The 22,016-nt window shown below is 39.4% G+C and overlaps 1 protein-coding gene across 1 annotated transcript in view; it reads right to left on the reverse strand.

The window, feature by feature from the left end:
* LOC115222057 (probable phospholipid-transporting ATPase IF) overlaps positions 1-22,016 on the reverse strand; it is a 148,494-nt gene that overhangs the window by 92,898 nt on the left and 33,580 nt on the right. The window contains exons 2-3 of the mRNA XM_029792161.2: positions 12,640-12,762; positions 11,322-11,411 (exon numbers count right to left, since the gene is read on the reverse strand). Of these exons, the coding sequence (XP_029648021.1) occupies positions 11,322-11,411; positions 12,640-12,762 (213 nt within the window). The remainder of the gene's footprint in view (positions 1-11,321; positions 11,412-12,639; positions 12,763-22,016) is intronic.

The following is a 22,016-nucleotide window of genomic DNA, read 5'->3' on the forward strand; positions in this document are numbered from 1 at the left end:
TTATTATCATTATGACTATTATTATTATTATTATTATTATTATTATTATTATTATTATTATTATTATTATTATTATTATTTTATTACTCACTACTACTACTACTACTACTACTACTCCTACTACAAATGTAGCGAGCTGGCAGAATCGTTAGCATGCCAGATGAAATGCTTAGCGGCATTTCATCTGTCTTCCTGATGTTCTGAGTTCAAATTCCACTGAGGTTGACTTTGTCTTTCATCCTTTCGGGGTCGATGAACTAAGTACCAGTTGAGCACTGGGGGTCGATGTAATTGACTAATCCCCCTCCTCTCAAATTTCAGGCCTCACGCCTGTATTAAAAAGGATTCCTTTTATAGCAACTGGTATACTTATATGAAGGCAGCATTTTGTCCATTTTTATGTTCTGGGTTCAAATGTCACCAGGGCTGGCTTTGTTTTTTATTCTTTCGGGGTTGATAGGATTAAAATACCAGGGATGAAGCAAAACACAACAGAAGATAAGGGGAGATTTCTAATAGTGTTGTGCCACAACCTGTTGATAGTTAAGGGATCTTTCATGATGTGTCGCCTAACTTGTGGAATGAGCCTTCCCTTTCTTTTAATAGATTATTTCAAATACATTTGGAAGGGCATCGTCCAGCCATAGAAACCATGCCAAAGCTGTCCCCGGAGCATGATGCAGTCCTTGGACATGTCAGATCCTGTGAAACCATTCAACCCATGCCAGCATGGAACAAAGACGTGAAATGATGATGACGATGATAATGATGATGGTGATGATGATGATAGTGATGGTGATGATGATGATGATGGAAGCTGGTTATTGTAATCATAAATAATGCTATCAGAGGGTTATCGTTGTCAAATTTAGTGGGTCCCAAACACATTCGGGTTACTTATATGTCTGCTTAATGTTATCAGCCTGTGGTTATTGTTATCTTGGTGATCGCAATAAACAACATGATTGGCTAATTACGTACCAATAGTTAATCAAAACCTAATTTCCTTAATTAAAATTCTCTGTTACTCTCTCTCTTTCTACCTATCTATCTGTCTATACCTCTCTCTCTCTTTCTTTCTTTCTAGTTATACATCTATCTCTCTCCCTCTCCTTCTTTCTCTCTCTCTCTTCAACCTATCTATCTGTCTATACCTCTCTCTCTTTTTAGTTATACATTTGTCTCTCTCCCTCTCCCTCTCTCTTTCTTTTTCTACCTATCTATCTGTCTATACCTCTCTCTCTCTTTCATTCTATCTCCCTCTCTCATTCTTTCTAGTTATACACCTGTCTCTCTCCCTCTCCTTCTCTCTCTTCCTCTTTCTTTCTAACTAATAATCTGTCTATACCTCTCTCTCTTTCATTCTATCTCTCTCTCTTTCATTCTATCTCTCTCTCTTTCTAGTTATACATCTGTCTCTCTCCCTCTCCTTCTTTCTCTCTCTCTCTCTCTCTCTTTCTACCTAATAATCTGTCTGTCTGTCTCTCTCTCTTTCTTTCTAGTTATACATTTGTCTCTCTCCCTCTCCTTCTCACTTTCTCTCTCTTTCTCCTTCTTTCTACCTATATCTATCTGTCTCTCACTCTCTCATTCGCCACAACCATTCCTTCTTCTCTCCCAAACCTGTTTACACAGAACAGAACAGAAGACCCTGAGGCATCCATAGAGTCTTGGTTCCTGTTTACAGAAAAAAAAAACTGATCAAAAATATCCAAAGGAAACAAAATCTTGGAAAACAATAACTTGTTGAATGCTTAAATGCATGGAAAACAACGACCTTCCATACATTTGCAAAAATAAAATAGAAAAAAGAAAAACGGAAAATACAGAGAAAAACCATGAATTCTATAAAATTAAAGGTGAGAAAGGAATTGCCAAAAATCTCCAAAGCCTTGTGATTGGATTTGGTAGATGGAAACTGAAAGAAGCCTGTCATATATATGTATGTATGTATGTATGTATGTATGTATGTATGTATGTATGTTATATATAGATATATATATACAAATATATATATATATCTATATATTGCTTTCAAATGTGACCAATTGTGTGTAGCGTTGGCGATTTTTTTTCCTCTGTCTTCCCTACTCTGGATCTTTCCTTCTCCTATGTTTCCGACGAAGAGCTCCGCGCTTGAAACGTTAACCTCCTTCTTTCTTTTTCTCTCCTGAGCGTCCAATAATACTATATTTGTTCCACGTCCTCTGCGTTGTTGTGTCTTTTTGGTGCTTTCTTGTTTGGATTACTTATATTATATATATATATATATATATATATATATATATATATATATATATTATAGAATATTTAATATATATATAATATATATATATATATATATATATATATCTATATATAGATATATAATATATATATCTATATAGTGGAGGCGCAATGGGCCCGTGGTTAGGGCATCGGACGTGTGGTCGGAGGATCGCAGTTTCGTTCCCAGACAGGGCGTTGTGATGTTTATTGAGCGAAAACACCTAACGCTTCACGAGGCCCCGCCAGGGGTGGTGATCCCTGCTGTACTCTTTCACCACAACTTCTCTCACTTTTACTTCCTGTTTCGTTGTACCTGTATTTCAAGGGCCCGGCCTTGACACTCTCTGTGTCACGCTGAATATCCCCGAAACAACGTTAAGGGTACACGTGGGTGTCTGTGGAGTGCTCGCCACTTACACGTAATTTCACGAGCAGACTGTTCTGTTGATCGGATCAACCGGAACCCTCGTCGTCGTAACCGACGGAGTGCTTCCATATATGTATATATGTATATATGTATATATATATGTATGTGCATGTATAATGTTTTTGTGTTTTTTCCCTGGAGTATCGCTTGACAACCGAGTGGTGGTTGTTTACGTCCCCGTAACTTAGTGGTTCGGCAAAAGAGACTGATAGAATAAGTACTTAGGCTTCCAAAGAATAAGTCCTGGGGTCTATTTGCTCAACTAAAGGCGGTGCTCCAGCACATAGCCACAGTCAAATGACAGAAACCAGTAAAGAGTAAAGAGTAAGAGTATATATATGTATAATATATATACATATATATATCATGTATATATATATATATATTATATATATATATATATAGTATAATATTGTATTATGTATATATTATATAGAGGGACTCTTAAAGTAAGAGTCCCTCCTGTGTGTGGGGCTTTATGTATAGTAATGCCCTTATAAAATATAAATAAATATATTTAGTTTGAAAAATTGGTGGACTTTTTCCGTTAGGAGGTTTTTCACGCTAAACTACTTAATAAATTCTTATAAAGATTTTATCCTATTTTTAAATATGTATGTATGTATGTATGTATGTATGTATGTATGTATGTATGTATTATATATATACATATATATATATACATATATATATATATATATATACATACTACATACTATATAGATATATATATATATAAATATACATATATTATATATATATACGATATATTAATATATATACATAATTATATATACATTATATATATATACACACACATATATCTATTATGTATCATAAAGTTCAAAAAGTTTTGAGACTAATTTCCTCAAGAAATCCTGGAGAAGCCTCCTACACATGGAAGTGTCTCTGTAAACAATAACTCTACTTGAGTGGACCATGTTGTCTGATTCCTGAATTGAATGACTTTGCCAGGTAGTGCCATTAAGTTAGACATGGCCTGGGCCAATACTGGCCGTAACCCATCAAAGTCTATACAAACACACATACACACACACATACACACTCACATATATATAAATACACACACATATATATATACGCATACATATACATCTACCTAAATATATATAAATTATATATATGTACTATTTCGTTATTACCCACAAGGGGCTAAACAAAGAGGGGACAAACAAGGACAAAGAAAGGGATTATGTCGATTACATCGACCCCAGTGTGTAACTGGTGCTTAATTTATCAACCCTGAAAGGATGAAAGACAAAGTTGACCTCGGCAGAATTTGAACCCAGAACGTAATGGCAGACGAAATACTGCTAAGCATTCGCCAAGTCTGCTAACGGTTTTGCAAGCTCGCTGCCTTACATATTTAACACACAAACATATATTTATATATATATACACACAGAGTGGCTGTGTGTAAGTAGCTTGCTAACCAACCACATGGTCCGGGTTCAGTCACTGCGTGGCACCTTGGGCACGTGTCTTCTGCTATAGCCCCGGCCGACCAATGCCTTGTTAGTGGATTTGGTGGACTAACTGAAAGAAGCCTGTCTATATATGTATATATATGTATATGTGTGTGCGTGTAGTTTTGTGTGTCTGTGTTTGTCCCCTTAGCATTGCTTGACAACCGATGCGGGTGTGCTTACGTGCCCCGTCATTAGCGGTTCGGCAAAATAGAACCAATAGAAATAAGTACTGGGCTTACAAGAATAAGTCCCATGGTTGATTTGCTCGACTAAAAGGCGGTGCTTCCAGCATGGTCGCAGTCAAATGACTGAAACAAGTAAAGAGTAAAGAGAGTACATGCATATATATGTATACACATATATAACTTATAATATTAAATACACACATATATATGTAAATATATATATATATATATGTATACATACACACACACAATCCTTTGCACTATTATTCTGACGATTTGCGAGAGGTAAGGTTTCAGTGTTTGAAGCTTCCAAGGCAAGAAATTATAATGACAAGGCTCTCCACAACGTTTGTGATTGCTACTTCACATACATCGACTTTTTTTCTTTCCGTAGCATTTATGTTGCTATGAATACGGCTGTTGAGAGGAACACAGTCAGGTCAATGATAGAACTTCGTTTGTTTCAGGAAAGAGCCAGAACAGAGATAGGAAAAACCAACTGCGGAGAGTAATTTCAAAGTCAGTGTTGTCCACAGACTGCTGACAGTGTCATCAATAACCTATGTCCATGTGTGTGTGTGTGTGTGTGTGTGTGTGTGTGTCTGCATGTATGTATGTAGGTATGTGTGTGTGTGTGAATGTATATATATGCATATATGTGTTTACACACACATGCACACCTATATACATCTATCTATCTCTATAAATATATAAATACATACACATAGATATTTTCATACATACACATCTCTGTATACACACATACCTACACACACGTGATATATATAGATATGTGTATGTGTCTGTGTAATAATAATACATACATACATACGTATATATACATGTATATATATACACATATATATACATATACAGATATATATATATATATATACACACACACACATATAGATAGGTACGTAGATAGCTATATGTATAAATGTAAATAGATATGCAAAAAGGTATATATATATATATATATATATATATATAAATGTACATATACAAATACACACACACATGCATACACACAAATGAAGTCGGTCAACCAGAACCAAAACCTAGCTGATAGTGAGTTTCATCAAGCATGGACATGTATAAACTGCCTTTGAAACATCGATCTGAAGACAAGCAAGCAGTATTGACACACACGCACACAACAGAAACCTTCACGCCAGCACACCCACCACTTATTTACAAGAGCAACGGCAATGCCCTGCCGACGCCACCCCTAACAACAACAATACTACTCACAAAAATGGGGCAGAGAACAAAAAAAACAAAAAACAGAGGCGGTCATTCTAGATGGCATTGAAATAAATATCATGTGACGACCTGACCCGTCATATACTTATCACGTCACCATTTTACACCTTGACATTATGCAGTGAGTGACTTGACAATTTTTGCATTTTTAGGACAACTAACCCTTATCTTTGATATTCACAGCTCCCCAACATTCTTAAGGTTCATTTCTGATCCCTGTCACATGTCGGATTCTGTTAACGACGAAGGATGCTTATGGATGGAGCAACTCCTTTCATTGGTCTGTTCAAACAAGGAGTTCTACCAATCAACAATAACAATGATGACACCACTGAATTCGTTTCTACTCATTGTCTTGTTGTATTCCACCGAAGACTTATCCATCTTACTAATGCTGGGGAAGCTAGATATCATCTCTTCTGCAAGACATGTTTCTGAGCTTTTTATATACTTTTAACTCTCTCAATATAATATACACTGACTCAACTGAGAGGTCTTGGCTGGAGAGTTATTCACTGACTGCACTAGTACTGGGGGTTACACTCAAACACACCTAAAAAGCATCCAGGACACTCTGAAAAGGGGTTGGTGTTAGGAAGGGCATCCAACTGCAGAAGGTATGCCCAAGGAGGCAGTGGGGTTCAGTACAGTTGTCTGGCCTGTGGGTTCTTGTCGAACAGTCCAACCAATGCCAACGAGGAAAACAGACATTATACAATGATAATGACATACAGTGGGCTTCATTCAGTTTCCATCTACCAAATCCATTCAGAAGACTTCGATTGCAGCCCAGGTTTATATAAAAAGACATTTGGCCAAGGTGCTGTTGTTGTTGTTAAGCAACAAGATGGGTAAGGGTGATTAGGTGATTGTCTAGGGCTCAGGGGCGGGAGACCCCAGACATTGGAAAAAAAAACTTTGGTTGTCTTGTTGTAGTCGAGGGCTCTTCATTGACGCCCAACACCACTGAGAGGTGGCCCTCGAAGTCGCTGGAAATGGAGATTTCCAGGTCCAAATTCTTGAACAGCTGTCCAAGGTGCTGTGCCATGGAACTGAACCTAAAATCACATGATCGAGAAACAAGCTTCATAACCACACACACACACACACACATTTTTTTCAGTTTCCTTCAACCAGAGTCACTCACAAGGCTTTGGCCGGTGGCCTGGGGTTATAATATATGTGCCCAAAACCATACGGTCAAGAAGCAGAAACCATGATTGAGAAGCAAGCATCATAACCACACACACACACACACACATTTACTCTCTCTTTACTCTATTACTTGTTTCAGTCATTTGACTGCGGCCATGCTGGAGCACCACCTTTAGTCGAACCAAATCAAACCCCAGGACTTGTTTTTTCTAAGCCTAGTATTTATTCTATCAATCGCTTTTGCCGAACCGCTAAGTTACGATGACATAAACACACCAGCATCGGTTGTCAAGTGATGTTGGGGGGATTAGTACAGACACACTCACACACAAACATATACATAGACACATATATATGACGGGCTTCTTTCAGTTTCCGTTTACCAAATCCCCTCACAAGGCTTTGGTCGGCCCGAGGCTATAGTAGAAGACACTTGCCCAAGGTGGCCACGCAGTGGGCCTGAACCCAGAACTATATTGTTGGTAAGCCAGCTACTTACCACACAGCCACTCCTACATATATATACATACATATATATATATATATATATATATATATATATACGACAGGCTTCTTTCAGTTTCCGTCTACCAAATCCCCTCACAAAGCTTTGGTTGGCCTGAGGCTATAGTAGAAGACACCCGTCCAAAGTGCCACGCAGTGGGACTGAACCCGGAACCATGTGGTTGGTAAGCCAGCTACTTACCACACAGCCACCCTCCTACATATATATATACAACACATATATATATACATATATACGACGGACTCCTTTCAGTTTCCGTCTACCAAATCCACTCACAAGGCTTGTGGTCGGCCTAAGGCTATAGCAGAAGACACTTGCCCCAAGATTTCCCACGCTTGGGACTGAACCACCCGGAACCATGTGGTTGGTTAGCAAGCTACTTACCACACAGCACACAGTTCCATCATAACTGCACGTAATCTACACAAGCATATATAATTCATATATATATGTAAAAGCAAAGATATGGATTTAAATTCACCTTGGACTCAACATGAAAGGAAACGACGCTGAACAGAGATGGGGGACGGTGGAGATGAGGGTGTGGAGGGTGGGGGGAGATAGTTCCGAGTGGGAGGGAGTGGGATGGGAGGGGAAGGGCGATTGCTTTTATTGTCACATGCTGTTTACTGCGCTCTGCATCTTGCTCCACTCGGTTGCATGTTTTAATGACAATGGTTGCCAGCTCCTCTTAACGAGCGGTTGCTTTGTGTGTGCGACTGCGCGTGTGTGTGTGTGTGTGTGTGTGTGTGTGTGTGCCTGTAAGTATATGGGTAATGTGTATGTGAGCGTATGTATGTGTGTGCTTTTGTTGTGCGTGGTGTGTGTGGATGTGTGTATAGATGTGTGTGTGTGTATGCGTGTATGGATGTGTGTGTGTATGTGTGTGTGTGCATGGGTTATGTGAGTGTATGTGTGTGTATGTGTGTGTCTGTAAGTATATGGGTAATGTGTATGTGAGTGTATGTATGTGTGTGCTTTTGTTGTGCGTGGATGTGTGTGTGTGGATGTTTGCAAATGTGTGTATGGATGTGGTGTGTAGGTGTGTGTGCATGGGTTATGTGAGTGTATGTGTGTGTATGTGTGTGCCTGTACGTATATGAGAAACGTGTATGTGAGCGTATGTATGTGTGTGCTTATGTTGTGTGTGGAAGTGTGTGTGTGTGTGAATGCTTGTGAATGTGTGTGGATGTGTGTATGGATGTGTGTGTGTGTATGTGTGCATGGGTTATGGGAGTGTATGTGTGTGTATGTGTGTGTGCCTGTAAGCATATGGGTAATGTGTATGTGTGCGTTTATGTTGTGTGTGGATGTGTGTGTATGCGTGTATGGATGTGTGTGTGTGTGGACGTATGTCCAGATGTGTGTGTGTGTGTGCTCATCAAAACGTGTTGCTGTTGTTATTGTCTCCGTTGCCATTACCGTTACTACAACAATACTACAAACTTATTTACAATCACAACTACCACAACAACCACTACCTATACCACCAACACCACCACCACCACCACCACCACCACCACCACCACCACCAACAACAACAACAACAACAACACAATCCCAACCGCTACCACAACAACCATCACCGACATGACCGCAGCCACCTCTCCAACAACCACCTGTACTTCGATGAGCTTCCATCACTGGCAACCAACCACCTATACTGTTACTACCATAACCACGGACAACAAACAAACAAACCGCCACCACCACCACCACCGCCACCTGTAGAGTCTGGTGAAATAGACACTCTGGTACAAAGTGTACCAGATCAATTATTACTTATTCCTTTCATCACCATCATCATCATCATTACCATTACCATTATCATTATTATTATTATTACTACTACTATTATTATTATTTTATTATTATTATTATTATTATTATTATTATTATTATCATTATTATTATTATTACTACTACTATTATTATTATTATTATTATTGTTATTATTATCATTATTATTATTATCATTATTATTATTATCATTATTATCATTATTATTATCATTATTATTATCATTATTATTATTATCATTGAGTGAGCGAGCAGAGCATGCCATCAAAGTGACACTGGGGTAAAATATACGAAGCCCAGTATACCCATCATGACTACACGTCTGATAAGGGTACACCAGGCACATGCATCACAACCATATGTGCGCGACATGGTGATCTCATATCAAGATAAACAGCACAGGTGGGGCCCAGTTAGAATTTTCTTCTGGTCAAGTAGCCCATTCCGCTCAAAAGGTCCCTGAATAAGGGTTGTTTAAGGATGTTGAAAGAAACACCCATGTTTCCAGAGGTGAATTATTCAAACCCCAAAGAATCCCTCTCAACACATGGCTATGATGCTCCTCCACTACTTCTGCTCGTGATCAGAGATGCACATATCGTCAGCCACTAAGGGACATGCTCAACTGGTTAAGGTCAAACAACTGACAAGCAAATTATTATCATTATTATTATTATCATTATTATTATTACCATTATTATTATTATTATTATTATTATTATTATTATTATCATTATTATTATCATTATTATTATTATCAATGGTGGAGAGCTGGCAGAAACGTTGGCATGCTGGGCGAAATGCGTAGCCGTATTTCGTCTGCCGTTACGTTCTGAGTTCAAATTCCACTGAGGTCGACTTTGCCTTTCATCCTTTCGGGATCAATAAATTAAGTACCAGTAGCGCACTGGGGTCGATGTAATCGATTTAATCCCTTTGTCTGTCCTTGTTTGTCCCCTCTGTGCTTAGCCCCTTGTGGGTAGTAAAGAAATAAATATTTCCTCTTCTGATACATTCTGAGTTCAAATCCTGCCGAGGTTGACTTTGCCCGTCATCCTTTCGGGGTCGATAAATTAAGTACCAGTTGAATACAGGGTGTCAATGTAATCGACTTACCCCCCCCCCCCACAAAAAAAAAAATTTCAGGTTTTGAGCCTATAATAGAAAGGATTTTTTATTTGTGATGGTGGTAGTAGTAGTAGTAGTAAATGTTGTAGTAGAGGTGTCATGATAATAGCAGTAGTGGTAATAGTAGTAGTAGTACTAGCAGCAGCAACGGTAGTAGTAGTAGTAGTAGTAATAGTAAAGGTAAGCCTGGTGGAGTGGTTGAGACATTCATTTTGCAGTCCCAAGGACCAAATCTTTGGACAGGAAGAAGTTGCATCGGTGTATAAGAAAGGAAAACTTTGTACAGTCGAGTGCATACTTGGTTGAGTTGAGGGAGAAGGTGGGGGAGAGGGGGGGAGTGAGAGAAGGGTAGAAGAGGAGGGAGTGTGGGGGAGAGGTGGGAGAGAGAGGTGGGGAGAGAGAGTGGGGGAGAAAGAAGTGGGGAGAGAGAGTGGGGGAGAGAGATGGGGGATAGAGGTGGGGTAGAGAGAGGTGGGGAGAGAGAGAGTGGGGGAGAAAGAAGTGGGGAGAGAGAGTGGGGGAGAGAGAAGTGGGGAGAGAGAGTGGGGGTAGAGAGTGGGAGAGGAGTTGGGGAGAAAGAAGTGGGGATAGAGAGTGGGGGAGAGAAGTGGGGAGAGAGAGAGGTGAGGAGAGGAGGAGAGTTTGGGAGAGAGAAAGGTGGGAAGAGAGAGAGGGGTGGGGGGGTGGGGGAGGAAGGAGAGAGAAGGTGGAGAGAGTGAGAGGTGGGAAGAGAGAGAGGTAGAGAGAGAGAGGTGAGGAGAGGAGGGAGAGTTGGGGAGAGAGAGGTGGGAAGAGAGAGAGGTGGGGAGAGGAAGGAGAGAGAAGGTGGAGAGAGTGAGAGGTGGGAAGAGAGAGAGACGATGCTGGAGATAGAGAGAGAGAAGGTGTAGGAGGGAGGTGGGGAGATACACACACCCTTTGAGTAAAAGACAGGATGGTCATGCTGGAATGTCAGAGATCATTGGTCTGTTTATTCAAGGTTGACCTGGGGTGTGGTCAAACAACAACCCCAAGGACGACCCTAAACTTAACCTTTGTACAAAACACGAAATATAAAAATAAGATTGAGATCTCACCTGTATTAATCCCATTATGAGAAAATAGAAATTGGCAATTCTCCGGAATTGTTCAAACAGATTTTTTGGTAGGAAATTCAGGATCGTGTACTGTAAAAACAAAAAATAAACAAATACATAAATCATCATCATTTAACATCCATCTTCCATGCATGAATGGATAGGATGGTTGACAGGTGCTGGCCAGGTGGAAAAACTACTATAGGCTGCTGTGTCTGTTTTGGCAGAGATTTTACAGGTAGATGCCCTTTCAAATGCCAACCACTCCGCAGAGTGGACTCGGTGCTTTTTATGTGGCACCAGCACAGGTGAGGTTAGTTTTGGCAGGAGTTTTACTGTTGGATGCCCTTCCAAATGCCAACCACTCCACAGAGTGGACTGAAGGCTTTTTATGTGGCACCAGCACAGGTGAGGTTAGTTTTGGCAGAGATTCTACAGCTGGATGCCCTTCCAAATGCCAACCACTCCACAGAGTGGACTGAAGGCTTTTTACATGGCACTAGCACAGGTGAGGTTAGTTTTGGCAGGAGTTTTACTGTTGGTTGCCCTTCCAAATGCCAACCACTCCGCAGAGTGGACTTAGCGCTTTTTACGAGGTACCAGCACAGGTGAGGTTAGTTTTGGCAGGATTTTTACAGCTGGATGCCCTTCCAAATGCCAACCACTCCGCAGTGTGGACTCAGTGCTTTTTACATGGCACCAGCGCAGGTGAGGTTAGTTTTGGCAGGAGTTTTACTGTTGGATGCCCTTCCAAATGCCAACCACAGACGCTTAATGATGATGACGACAATGATGATGATGATGATGATATATCATATTTTCTGTCATACAAGTTGAAATTTTTCAGACTGAAATTAACAGCCAAGAAAAAAGTAGGTTGCGGCTGTGTTTTCACTTATATACCTTGATAACTTTTGAAGACAGAAAAGATACCGTGTGAAATGTAACAGGACTTAGACAGATAAGTGAAGATGTAAGAAAATTACTATTTTTAAATCTCACAACGTGAGATATTCAGCAACAGTACTTTGCAGGAAAGACTGTTTGCCGTCATAACATGGCAGTCCTGGTTTAGGACGAATGTTGCTGTAATTTAGCCCCAGGAGACATCGTCTCCAGCTGGCTATATGACATGATCTGTGTCCTTATATTTTTGAAAGTATAAGGACACAGATCGTGTTGTTACTACGGTGACGATGTAGTTTGAATGTTTACGCTCCATGTTGACACTGTATACCATGTTGACTTACAAGTCAGAAAAGATGGAAAGCAAACGAGAGAGAGAAGTGAAAAAATTTAAAAAAACAGGTTGACGTACCTTTGAGGATTTGATCCTGTTGTCACAGTAACGCTCTTCTTTCGACACCACCTCTGGCTCCAGTAACGAAGTACTTCGTATCTTTATAACTCTTTGCTCAGGACACTGTCGTCCCTTGAGAGTCTACGAAGGAGAAAGAAAAAAATAAATAAATAAATCAAGAAAGAAAGAAAGAAAGAAAGGAAGGAAGGAAGGAAGAAAGAAAGAAACAAGGAAGGAAAGAAAGAAAGAAAGAAGGAAAGAAAGAAACAAGGAAAGAAAGAAAGACAGAAAGAAAGGAAGGAGGAAAGAAAGAAAGAGAGAAAGAAAGAAGGAAAGTAAGAAAGAGAGAAAGAAAGGAAGGAAGAAAGAAAGAGAGAAAGAAAGAAACAAGGAAAGAAAGAAAGAAAGAAACAAGGAAAGAAAGAAAGAAAGAAAGAAAGGAAGGAAGGAAGAAAGAGAGAAAGAAAGAAAGAAAGAAAGGAAGGAAGGAAGAAAGAGAGAAAGAAAGAAGGAAAGAAAGAAAGAGAGAGAGAAAGAAAGGAAGGAAGAAAGAAAGAGAGAAAGAAAGAAAGGAAGAAAGAAAGAGAGAAAGAAAGAGAGAAAGAGAGAAAGAAAGAAAGAAAGAAAGGAAGGAAGAAAGAAGAGAAGAAAGGAAGAAAGAAAGAAAGAGAGAAAGAAAGAAAGAAAGAAAGAGAGAAAGAGAGAAAGAAAGAAAGAAAGAAAGGGAGAAAGAAAGAAAGAAAGGAAGAAAGAAAGAAAGAAAGAAAGAAAGAAAGAAAGAGAGAAAGATAAAGAGACATGGCTGTGTGGTTAAGAAGGAGACGAATGTTCGGATTATTGTTAATCCGTTTGTATAATGAAGTCCTCTACATACATTTCATCAGGTGCACTCCAGAATGTCCGGCAGGATAAATAATGGTCAGCAGTCTTACTATCCAAGGATTATTTCCTGGGACACTTAAGCAACTCTTAGCTACATTGTAATTGTTCCCTTGGATTTCCCCTATCAATTGTAAGCTCTCTCTCTCTCCCTCTCTATTGCAAAAATAATCTGGAACACGTCTGAGGAAAGAAAATTCCGAATGACCCATCCTTGTTTTTTCTTGTCCCTTTTTTGTATCATGTCTGGATATTTTGCGTTCTTGTCCCATTTTGTTTATTCCTTTATATATATATATATATATATATATATGATGTGATCACGTGACCGACCACGCTATCAGATGTTGCTACACATCCCTGGTCACAATGCGCTTCGCATTGTTTTAGCCTTCAAATGAGGCCACCCCGCTGGCTAAACGAGAAGGCCAACAGAAGAAAGAGTGAGAGAAAGTTGTGGTGAAAGAGTACAGCAGGGATCACCACCACCCCCTGCCGAAGCCTTGTGCAGCTTTAGGTGTTTTCGCTCAATAAACACTCACAACGCCCGGTCTGAGAATCGAAACCGCGATCCTACGACCGTGAGTCTGCTGTCCTAACCACTGGGCCATTGTACCTCCATATATATATATATATATATATAAGAATTTTTTGTGTAATGAGATAAAAATCCAAGGCTGCGAAAGATTTCAGAACATTTATAGATAGAAGGTCTTACAGCTGTTTCTAGGATATTTATTAATTATATCCCTTCATCAGAGACAGTGTGAGAGGATGGTTAAGTAATAGTTAATTTAAATAAGATACGAAATAGAGAGTGAAGTGGAGGAAAGAAAATAGATGCAAGATATGTAGGGATACTGAATTTGTAGATCCATTTTTAAGGCAGGATGGTATACATGTAAGATTCCAATACCTTATGAGAAAAATCCAACAGTATTTAAGACTGTTCATTCAAAGTATAGAGTTTATACACAATGTAAGATTCCAATATCTCATGAGTAAGATCCAATGGTATTTAAAATTGGTCATTCCAAGTACAGAATTTATACACAGGCATATATATATATATAGGGAATATTCACAAAAAAAAAAAGATGAAGACAGGTGGTGTAGAAAACAAACAGATGTATTAGTATAACACTCAGGAATTGAAAAAGTCTTTAACGTTTCGAGCCTACGCTCTTCCACAGAAAGGAACACAGAAAGAAACAAGGAGAGAAAAAAATGTGTGTAGTGGCTACTGATCTATCATATACACAGACATAAATGTGTGTATCACTTAGGTATATATATATATATATATATTGATAGAAATGGTAAGACAACAAAATAATGAAAGAAACCTCGATATTATGTAAATAGAGGAATTTATCTGTAAATGTAATATGAGACAATTATTCGGTAGCCATAATAAGACTCCGAGTTTCGGATGTCGGGATGGAAACCCACGCCGGCATCTCTTCAGTTATCCGGCCATTGGAAAAAATGCTATGAAAATGACCGTTAAACAAAGGAAAATGACTGTGTGATTGACCGTTATTAAGACAAAAGAGCTATTAGAATGACCGCTAAGTAAGGGGCGGGAGTAAAGGTAAGGGAGTAAAAATGTTCATAGTAATTGCGTAAGCATGCATGTCCCTACATACACATGCGCAACCACACACCCACGTACATGTGCCTATATATATATATATATATATTGATAGAAATGGTAAGACAACAAAATAATGAAAGAAACCTCGATATTATGTAAATAGAGGAATTTATCTGTAAATGTAATATGAGACAATTATTCGGTAGCCATAATAAGACTCCGAGTTTCGGATGTCGGGATGGAAACCCACGCCGGCATCTCTTCAGTTATCCGGCCATTGGAAAAAATGCTATGAAAATGACCGTTAAACAAAGGAAAATGACCGTGTGATTGACCGTTATTAAGACAAAAGAGCTATTAGAATGACCGCTAAGTAAGGGGCGGGAGTAAAGGTAAGGGAGTAAAAATGTTCATAGTAATTGCGTAAGCATGCATGTCCCTACATACACATGCGCAACCACACACCCACGTACATGTGCCTATATATATATATATATATATATATATATACTCAATCACCCTCATTAGCACGTGCACACACACACACACACACGTGTCAAGCCAAGTGAAATGACAGTCAATGCCAACACCAGACTCATGCAAATGGCACTTGTGCCAGTGACACATAATAGCACACATTACACTCTCAGAGTGGTTGGCATTAGGAAGGGCATCCAGCCATAGAGACCAAACCAAATCAGACTGGATCCTGGAGCAGCTCCCCGGCTTACCAGTTTCAGTCAAACCATCCAACCCATGCCAGCATGGAAAGCAGACACTAAATGTTGATGTTGATGATGATGATGATTATCATCATCATTTAATGTCCGTTGCCTATGCTGGCATGGGTTGGACAGTTTGACCAGGGGCTGGCATGCTGGAAGGCAGCACCAGACTCCAGTCTGATTTGGCATGATTTTCTACAGCTGGATTCCCCTTCCTAATGCGCCAACCCCTCCGAGAGTGTAACGGGTGCTATTATGTGCCACTGGCACGAGTGCCATTTGCACGACACCAATATATGCCATGATTACAATTTTGCTTGGTTTGATGGGTCTTCTTCTCAAGCACAACATAATGCCAGAGGCCTCAGTCATTGCCTCTGTGAGGCCCAGAGCTTCTTTCAGTTTCCGTCTACCAAACCCATTCGCAAGGCTTTGGTGGGCCCGAGGTTATAGTGGAAGACACTTGCTCAAGGTGCCACACAGTGGGACTGAACCAGAAAACCACATGACTGCAGATGAAAAAAAATAAATGCACTAAAAATCTAGGTTGTCTTCCGAATGTAGGTGAACTTAGGTGAAACCCATCCTTTCTTGATTAAAGGTGTCTTTTTGTTAACTTACCTGGGAAGGAATAAGTGTATGAGAGGAGGGTGGAGCAGAGTGCTGTGGAGTAGCATTGCAATGAGGGGAAGGGAGGGGAGGAAAGAGGAAAGGGTGGTGGTGGTGTTGGGAGGGTCAGCGAGAGAAATATGGGTGGAATCAAAAGAAATTGTAAAGGTTTTTATTTTTTATTCCCTTCCTCAAATAAAAACAAAGAAATCAAAACATTCAAGATCTATACATAAGTATATATATGTATGTATATGTTTGTATATGTATGTATATATGTATGTAATGTATGTATGTATGTATGTATATGTATGTATATGTATGTATGTATATGTACGTATATGTATGTATATATGTATATGTATGTATATGTATGTATACGTACTTACACACACACATTTTATTTGTGAGTTACACACACACATACATATGCATATACATATATGTACATAGCATACATGTACATACATAATACATACATAATACATACATACAGATATATATACACACACACACATATATATACACGTACATACATATAGACATGCACGTATACATGTACACACATACGTATGTACTCACGCACATATACATACATATATGTAGATTATATACATTCACAGACACACACACATTCATACATACACTTACACTCACATACATAGGTATATCTCTACAGTGCAGGATATTATTGCCTGGAAGGACCTCCAGCCATGGACTTCACACAAAGTCACTCAACAACCTTTTTATCTCTGGCCCTTTGGGAATGGCTCTATCAGAAGGACTACACTCCTCACACTATTACTACTACTAAAACCATCACCACAACAACCAACATCACTAAAACCACCACTGCTACTACAACTACAACTACTACCACCACCACCACCACCACTACTACTACTACTAATAATAATAATAATACCACAACCACTACTACTACCACGACAATTACTACTACTACTACTACAACTACCACCACCACCACAACCTCTACTATTACTACCACCATGACTACTACTACTACTACTGCTACTGCAACTGCTGCTATCACCACCACCACCACCACCACCGCCACTACTACCAGTAGTACAACCATTAGCTATTGCTGCTGCTGCTGATACTACTACTACTACTACAACTACAGCTGCTGCTCCTACTGTTTCTACCACTGATGTTGTTGTTGTTGTTGTGGCTTGCATCTCACCAAACTAGTTTCTACCAAAGAAAAAAACTGAGACATTTTGTGTTTTGGAAGGATTTCTTTACCCAGCGAAAATAAAAAATGCAAATAAAATAAAACGTAGCAAAGAACCAAACAAAATACAAAAAAAAAACAAAACAGAGGACAAATAAACCAGGAAAAAGGAAAAAAAAACAGAAAGAAAACCAAGACGGTGTCTGATGTCCTCCGTTCAAACACAGATGCCACCACCACCACCACCACCACCACCACCACCACCACCACCACCACCATCACCACCATTGCCACCATCATTACCACTACCACCACCACCATAACCACCACCACCATTGCCACCACAACCACCACCACCACCACCAACACCACCACCACCACCACCACCACCACCACACCACCACCACCACCACCACCACCACCACCACCACCACCATCACAACCATTGCCACTGCAACCACCATTATCACCACCACTGCCACCATAACTACCACCATTGCCACCATCGCCACCACCACCACCACCTAGTTTAGTAAATATATATATAAATATAAACATAAAAAAAACAAAGAAAAATGTTATTTCTTGACTTTTCTCGATTATTTCCAAACTAAAATCTAGATTTGCTCACCTATTTGCATTTCACTTATTCTCACCTCTGCAGCTGAAGGTGTGCAGGGGGAAGGAGGGGGGCAAAAGCAGTGGGGGTGGGGTTAGGTGGGTAGAGATTAGTTCAGTGGGAAAAATGGAACCGTGCTATATTACTATTATCCTTTGAAGGTGAATGGCTCAGTGGTTAGAGCGCCAGGCTCACAATCATGAGGTACTGAGTTCGATTCCTAGACTTGGCAGTGTAGTTTTCTCGAGCAAGACACTTTATTTCATGTTGCTCCAGTTCACTCAGATGTAGAAATGAGACGTTGTGGTGTCACTGTAATCAGCCCCTTTTGCCTTTCCCTTGGACAGCATCAGTGGCATGGAGAGTCTACAGATATATCAACGGATATGCTGATAGAGAGATATATGAATAGATATACAAGTAGATATGTAGCTGAACTGAACTGAAAAGGAATGAAAATAATCTCAATTGGTAAATAACTTTGACTGTGCCTTGGTGTCAGTTGGACAACAAAAAGAGGAGTTTTGTTTATATATATATATATATATATATATATATATATATATATACGGGTGTGTGTGGTTGTGTATAGAAGAATATATTAATAAAAGGAATTCCAACCTTGTCTGATTTTCACGTTTTATTTACAATCTTATAATGATATAAGATAAGATAATATAATATAATAGAATAAAATAAAATAGTAGAATGTTAAATGTTCATTCTGATTGAACTAGTACTTTCATGCATTGAATTCTGCAATCTTCAGGTTCATGTAGTAGTGTTGACAGTTATGCTTCACAATTTTTGACAGTCAAATATATATGTATATCAGGGGTTCAATTTCCAAATTGAGTGCTGCATTGTGTTCTTGAGCAAAGCACATCATTTCTCACTTTGCTCTGCAATCATTTCGACATCTGGCATGAGGCACCCATTACACCTGTACAGGTAATGTTGATCTGATGGAGGCAGTGAGCTTGAGTCTACACAAACATTTGATCACTACAAAAAAATCATCTGTGTTGTCTTTCATCCTCCTGGGGGTTGATAAAACAGTACCAGCTGAGCACTGGGGTTGATATAATTATAATCAATGAGCCACCCCGCACCCCACCCCACTGAACTTGCTGGCCTTGTGCCATAATTTGAAACCATTATTAATTGAAACAAAGGCAGTGTATGGCAACAGAAATATGGTAAGAAAAGGGTTAACCATTCTGACATCAACCTGCTTTAAGCTGCTCTTAGTCCTAGGGTTACGAAATTAATCCGTCCTTCAAAATTTCATATTATTCTTTTATTCTTCTACATGTTTCAGCCCTAAAGCTGTGACTATTTTCAAAATGCCACCTTAATAATCCTGTCCGCTGTAGGCAAAAGGCTTGAAATTTGGGGGAGATGGCTAGTTCATTACATCAACCTCATTATTCAACTGGTACTTATTTTACTGACCCGGAAAGGATGAAAGGTAAAAATCGACCTCGGCAGAATTTGAATTCAGAACATAGCAATGGGTGAAATACCTATTTCTTTACTACCCACAAGGGGCTAAACACAGAGAGGACAAACAAGGACAGACAAACGGATTAAGTCAATTATATCGACCCCAGTGCGTAACTGGTACTTATTTAATCGACCCCGAAAGGATGAAAGGCAAAGTCGACCTCAGCGGAATTTGAACTCAGAATGTAGCGGCAGACAAAATACTGCTAAGCATTTCGCCCGGCGTGCTAACGATTCTGCCAGCTTGCCACCTTTATGGGCGAAATACTATCAAGCATTTCCTCCAGCATGCTAAATATTCTGCCAGCTTGCCGCCTTAAAATGCCAGCTTAATAACGACAAAGTTATTTTACTAAATTCTACGAAATTTATTGAAACAAAAGCAGTGAATTTCAAAAGAAATATTGAAACAAAATTGTTTCCATGACAGTTGCAATTCTATTAATTATTCTAATTGGATCAGGTCGTTAACATATTTGGCGCTTGTTGCAACATAACTGAAATGCAACCAAATAATGGAATTTATCATGTACATAGGTGTCCATCAAAACTCCATCTTTAGCATCCTACTGTTTACCATAGTTCTTAAAGCAGTCAAAGAGGAATTTAAGACTGGTTTTTAAAGTAACCTTGGTTCTTCATACCAATGTCCTAGTTCTTATATCTGAATGTGTGGATGAAATTTGTGAAAAATTCCTACCTTGGAAGCAAAGCTTAGAATTGAGAATTCCCTCAAGGCATTGATTGTCCTATGGTTATAAGCAGAAAAACCACATGGTCACGAGGCAAATTTCTTAACGCCTTGGCAATGCCATATATAAACTTGTGTAAACTTGTTGAAACAAACTTATAAACACTCTCAGTACAGTTGTCTTGGCAAAGTGCAGAGATTTTTAGGTAGCTTTGCATTCCTAGTTATCATACACTCAAAATTCTTGCAGCCACACATGTATTTCCTGGTATAATTAAAATTATTTATCATCTGTGTAGACTTCCATGCTGCCTATTCAATGTATATAGATGAACAAACTGATGCAATTTTGACAAATATATATATATATATACACACATCAACTGCTACACACAGCACACACACATCAAACTCACTCATGGAGTAATGTTAATATAATTAATTAACTGCAAAGATTCAACATGTTCACTTATACATTTATATACATATATATTATATATGTTTGTATGCTGGACCACTGAAATCTACAAGTTTTTTTCACTCTCTCTCTCTCTGTTTATTTTCTCATATTTTTTTCTGTCGAAGAGCATCGGCTCGAAATGTAAAAGGCTTTTTCATTTTCCCAAGCATCAAACCAATACACTTTCTTGTTTTTCTATAAATTTTAACTATATATATATATATAAATCATCATCATCATTATCATCGTTTAACGTCCGCTTTCCATGCTAGCATGGGTTGGACGATTTAACTGAGGACTGGTGAACCAGATGGCTGCACCAGGCTCCAATCTTGACCTGGCAGAGTTTCTACAGCTGGATGCCCTTCCTAATGCCAACCACTCATGTGTATGTATATAATATATATATATATACATACACATGTTCCCTAAGGCTGTGGCCAAGCTGGGGCACTGCCAGTGGAAGAAGCATAACGTATTTGGTTGGTGGGGGTCTTATTAGGAATCGTACCCACATCTAACGAATGTCTAATGTGCTAACCATTATACTATTGACCTTACATACATCTGATTTCTCAGGTACTGGAATTCATCATTGGCTTTTAGCACAATACAGGGACAGTACGCTGCCTCGTAGAAGTGTGTATAAGCTGATCGAGAAGTTTAAAAGTGGCTGGACATGCATGATGCAAAAAGGGGGAGCAGGACGCCTGTCGGCCACCACCACTGATGAGAATATTCGGCAAGCTCGAGAGATGGTAATGGTAAACCGGTTCACCATTACCATCTGGCAGAAACGTTAGCACGCTGGGCGAAATGTGAGGCCGTATTTCGTCTGCTGCTATGTTCTGAGTTCAAATTCCGCCGAGGTCGACTTTGCCTTTCATCCTTTCGGGGTCGATAGATTAAGTACCAGTTACGCACTGGGGTCGATATAATCGACTTAATCCGTTTGTCTGTCTTTGTTTCTCCCCTCTGTGTGTAGCCCCTTGTGGGTAGTAAAGAAATAGGTATTTCGTCTGCCGCTACGTTCTGAGTTCAAATTCCGCCGAGGTTGACTTTGCCTTTCATCCTTTCGGGGTCGATAGATTAAGTACCAGTTACGCACTGG

This window comes from Octopus sinensis, linkage group LG19 (genome assembly GCF_006345805.1).
Source record: "Octopus sinensis linkage group LG19, ASM634580v1, whole genome shotgun sequence".
Taxonomy (NCBI): Eukaryota; Metazoa; Mollusca; class Cephalopoda; order Octopoda; family Octopodidae; genus Octopus; species Octopus sinensis.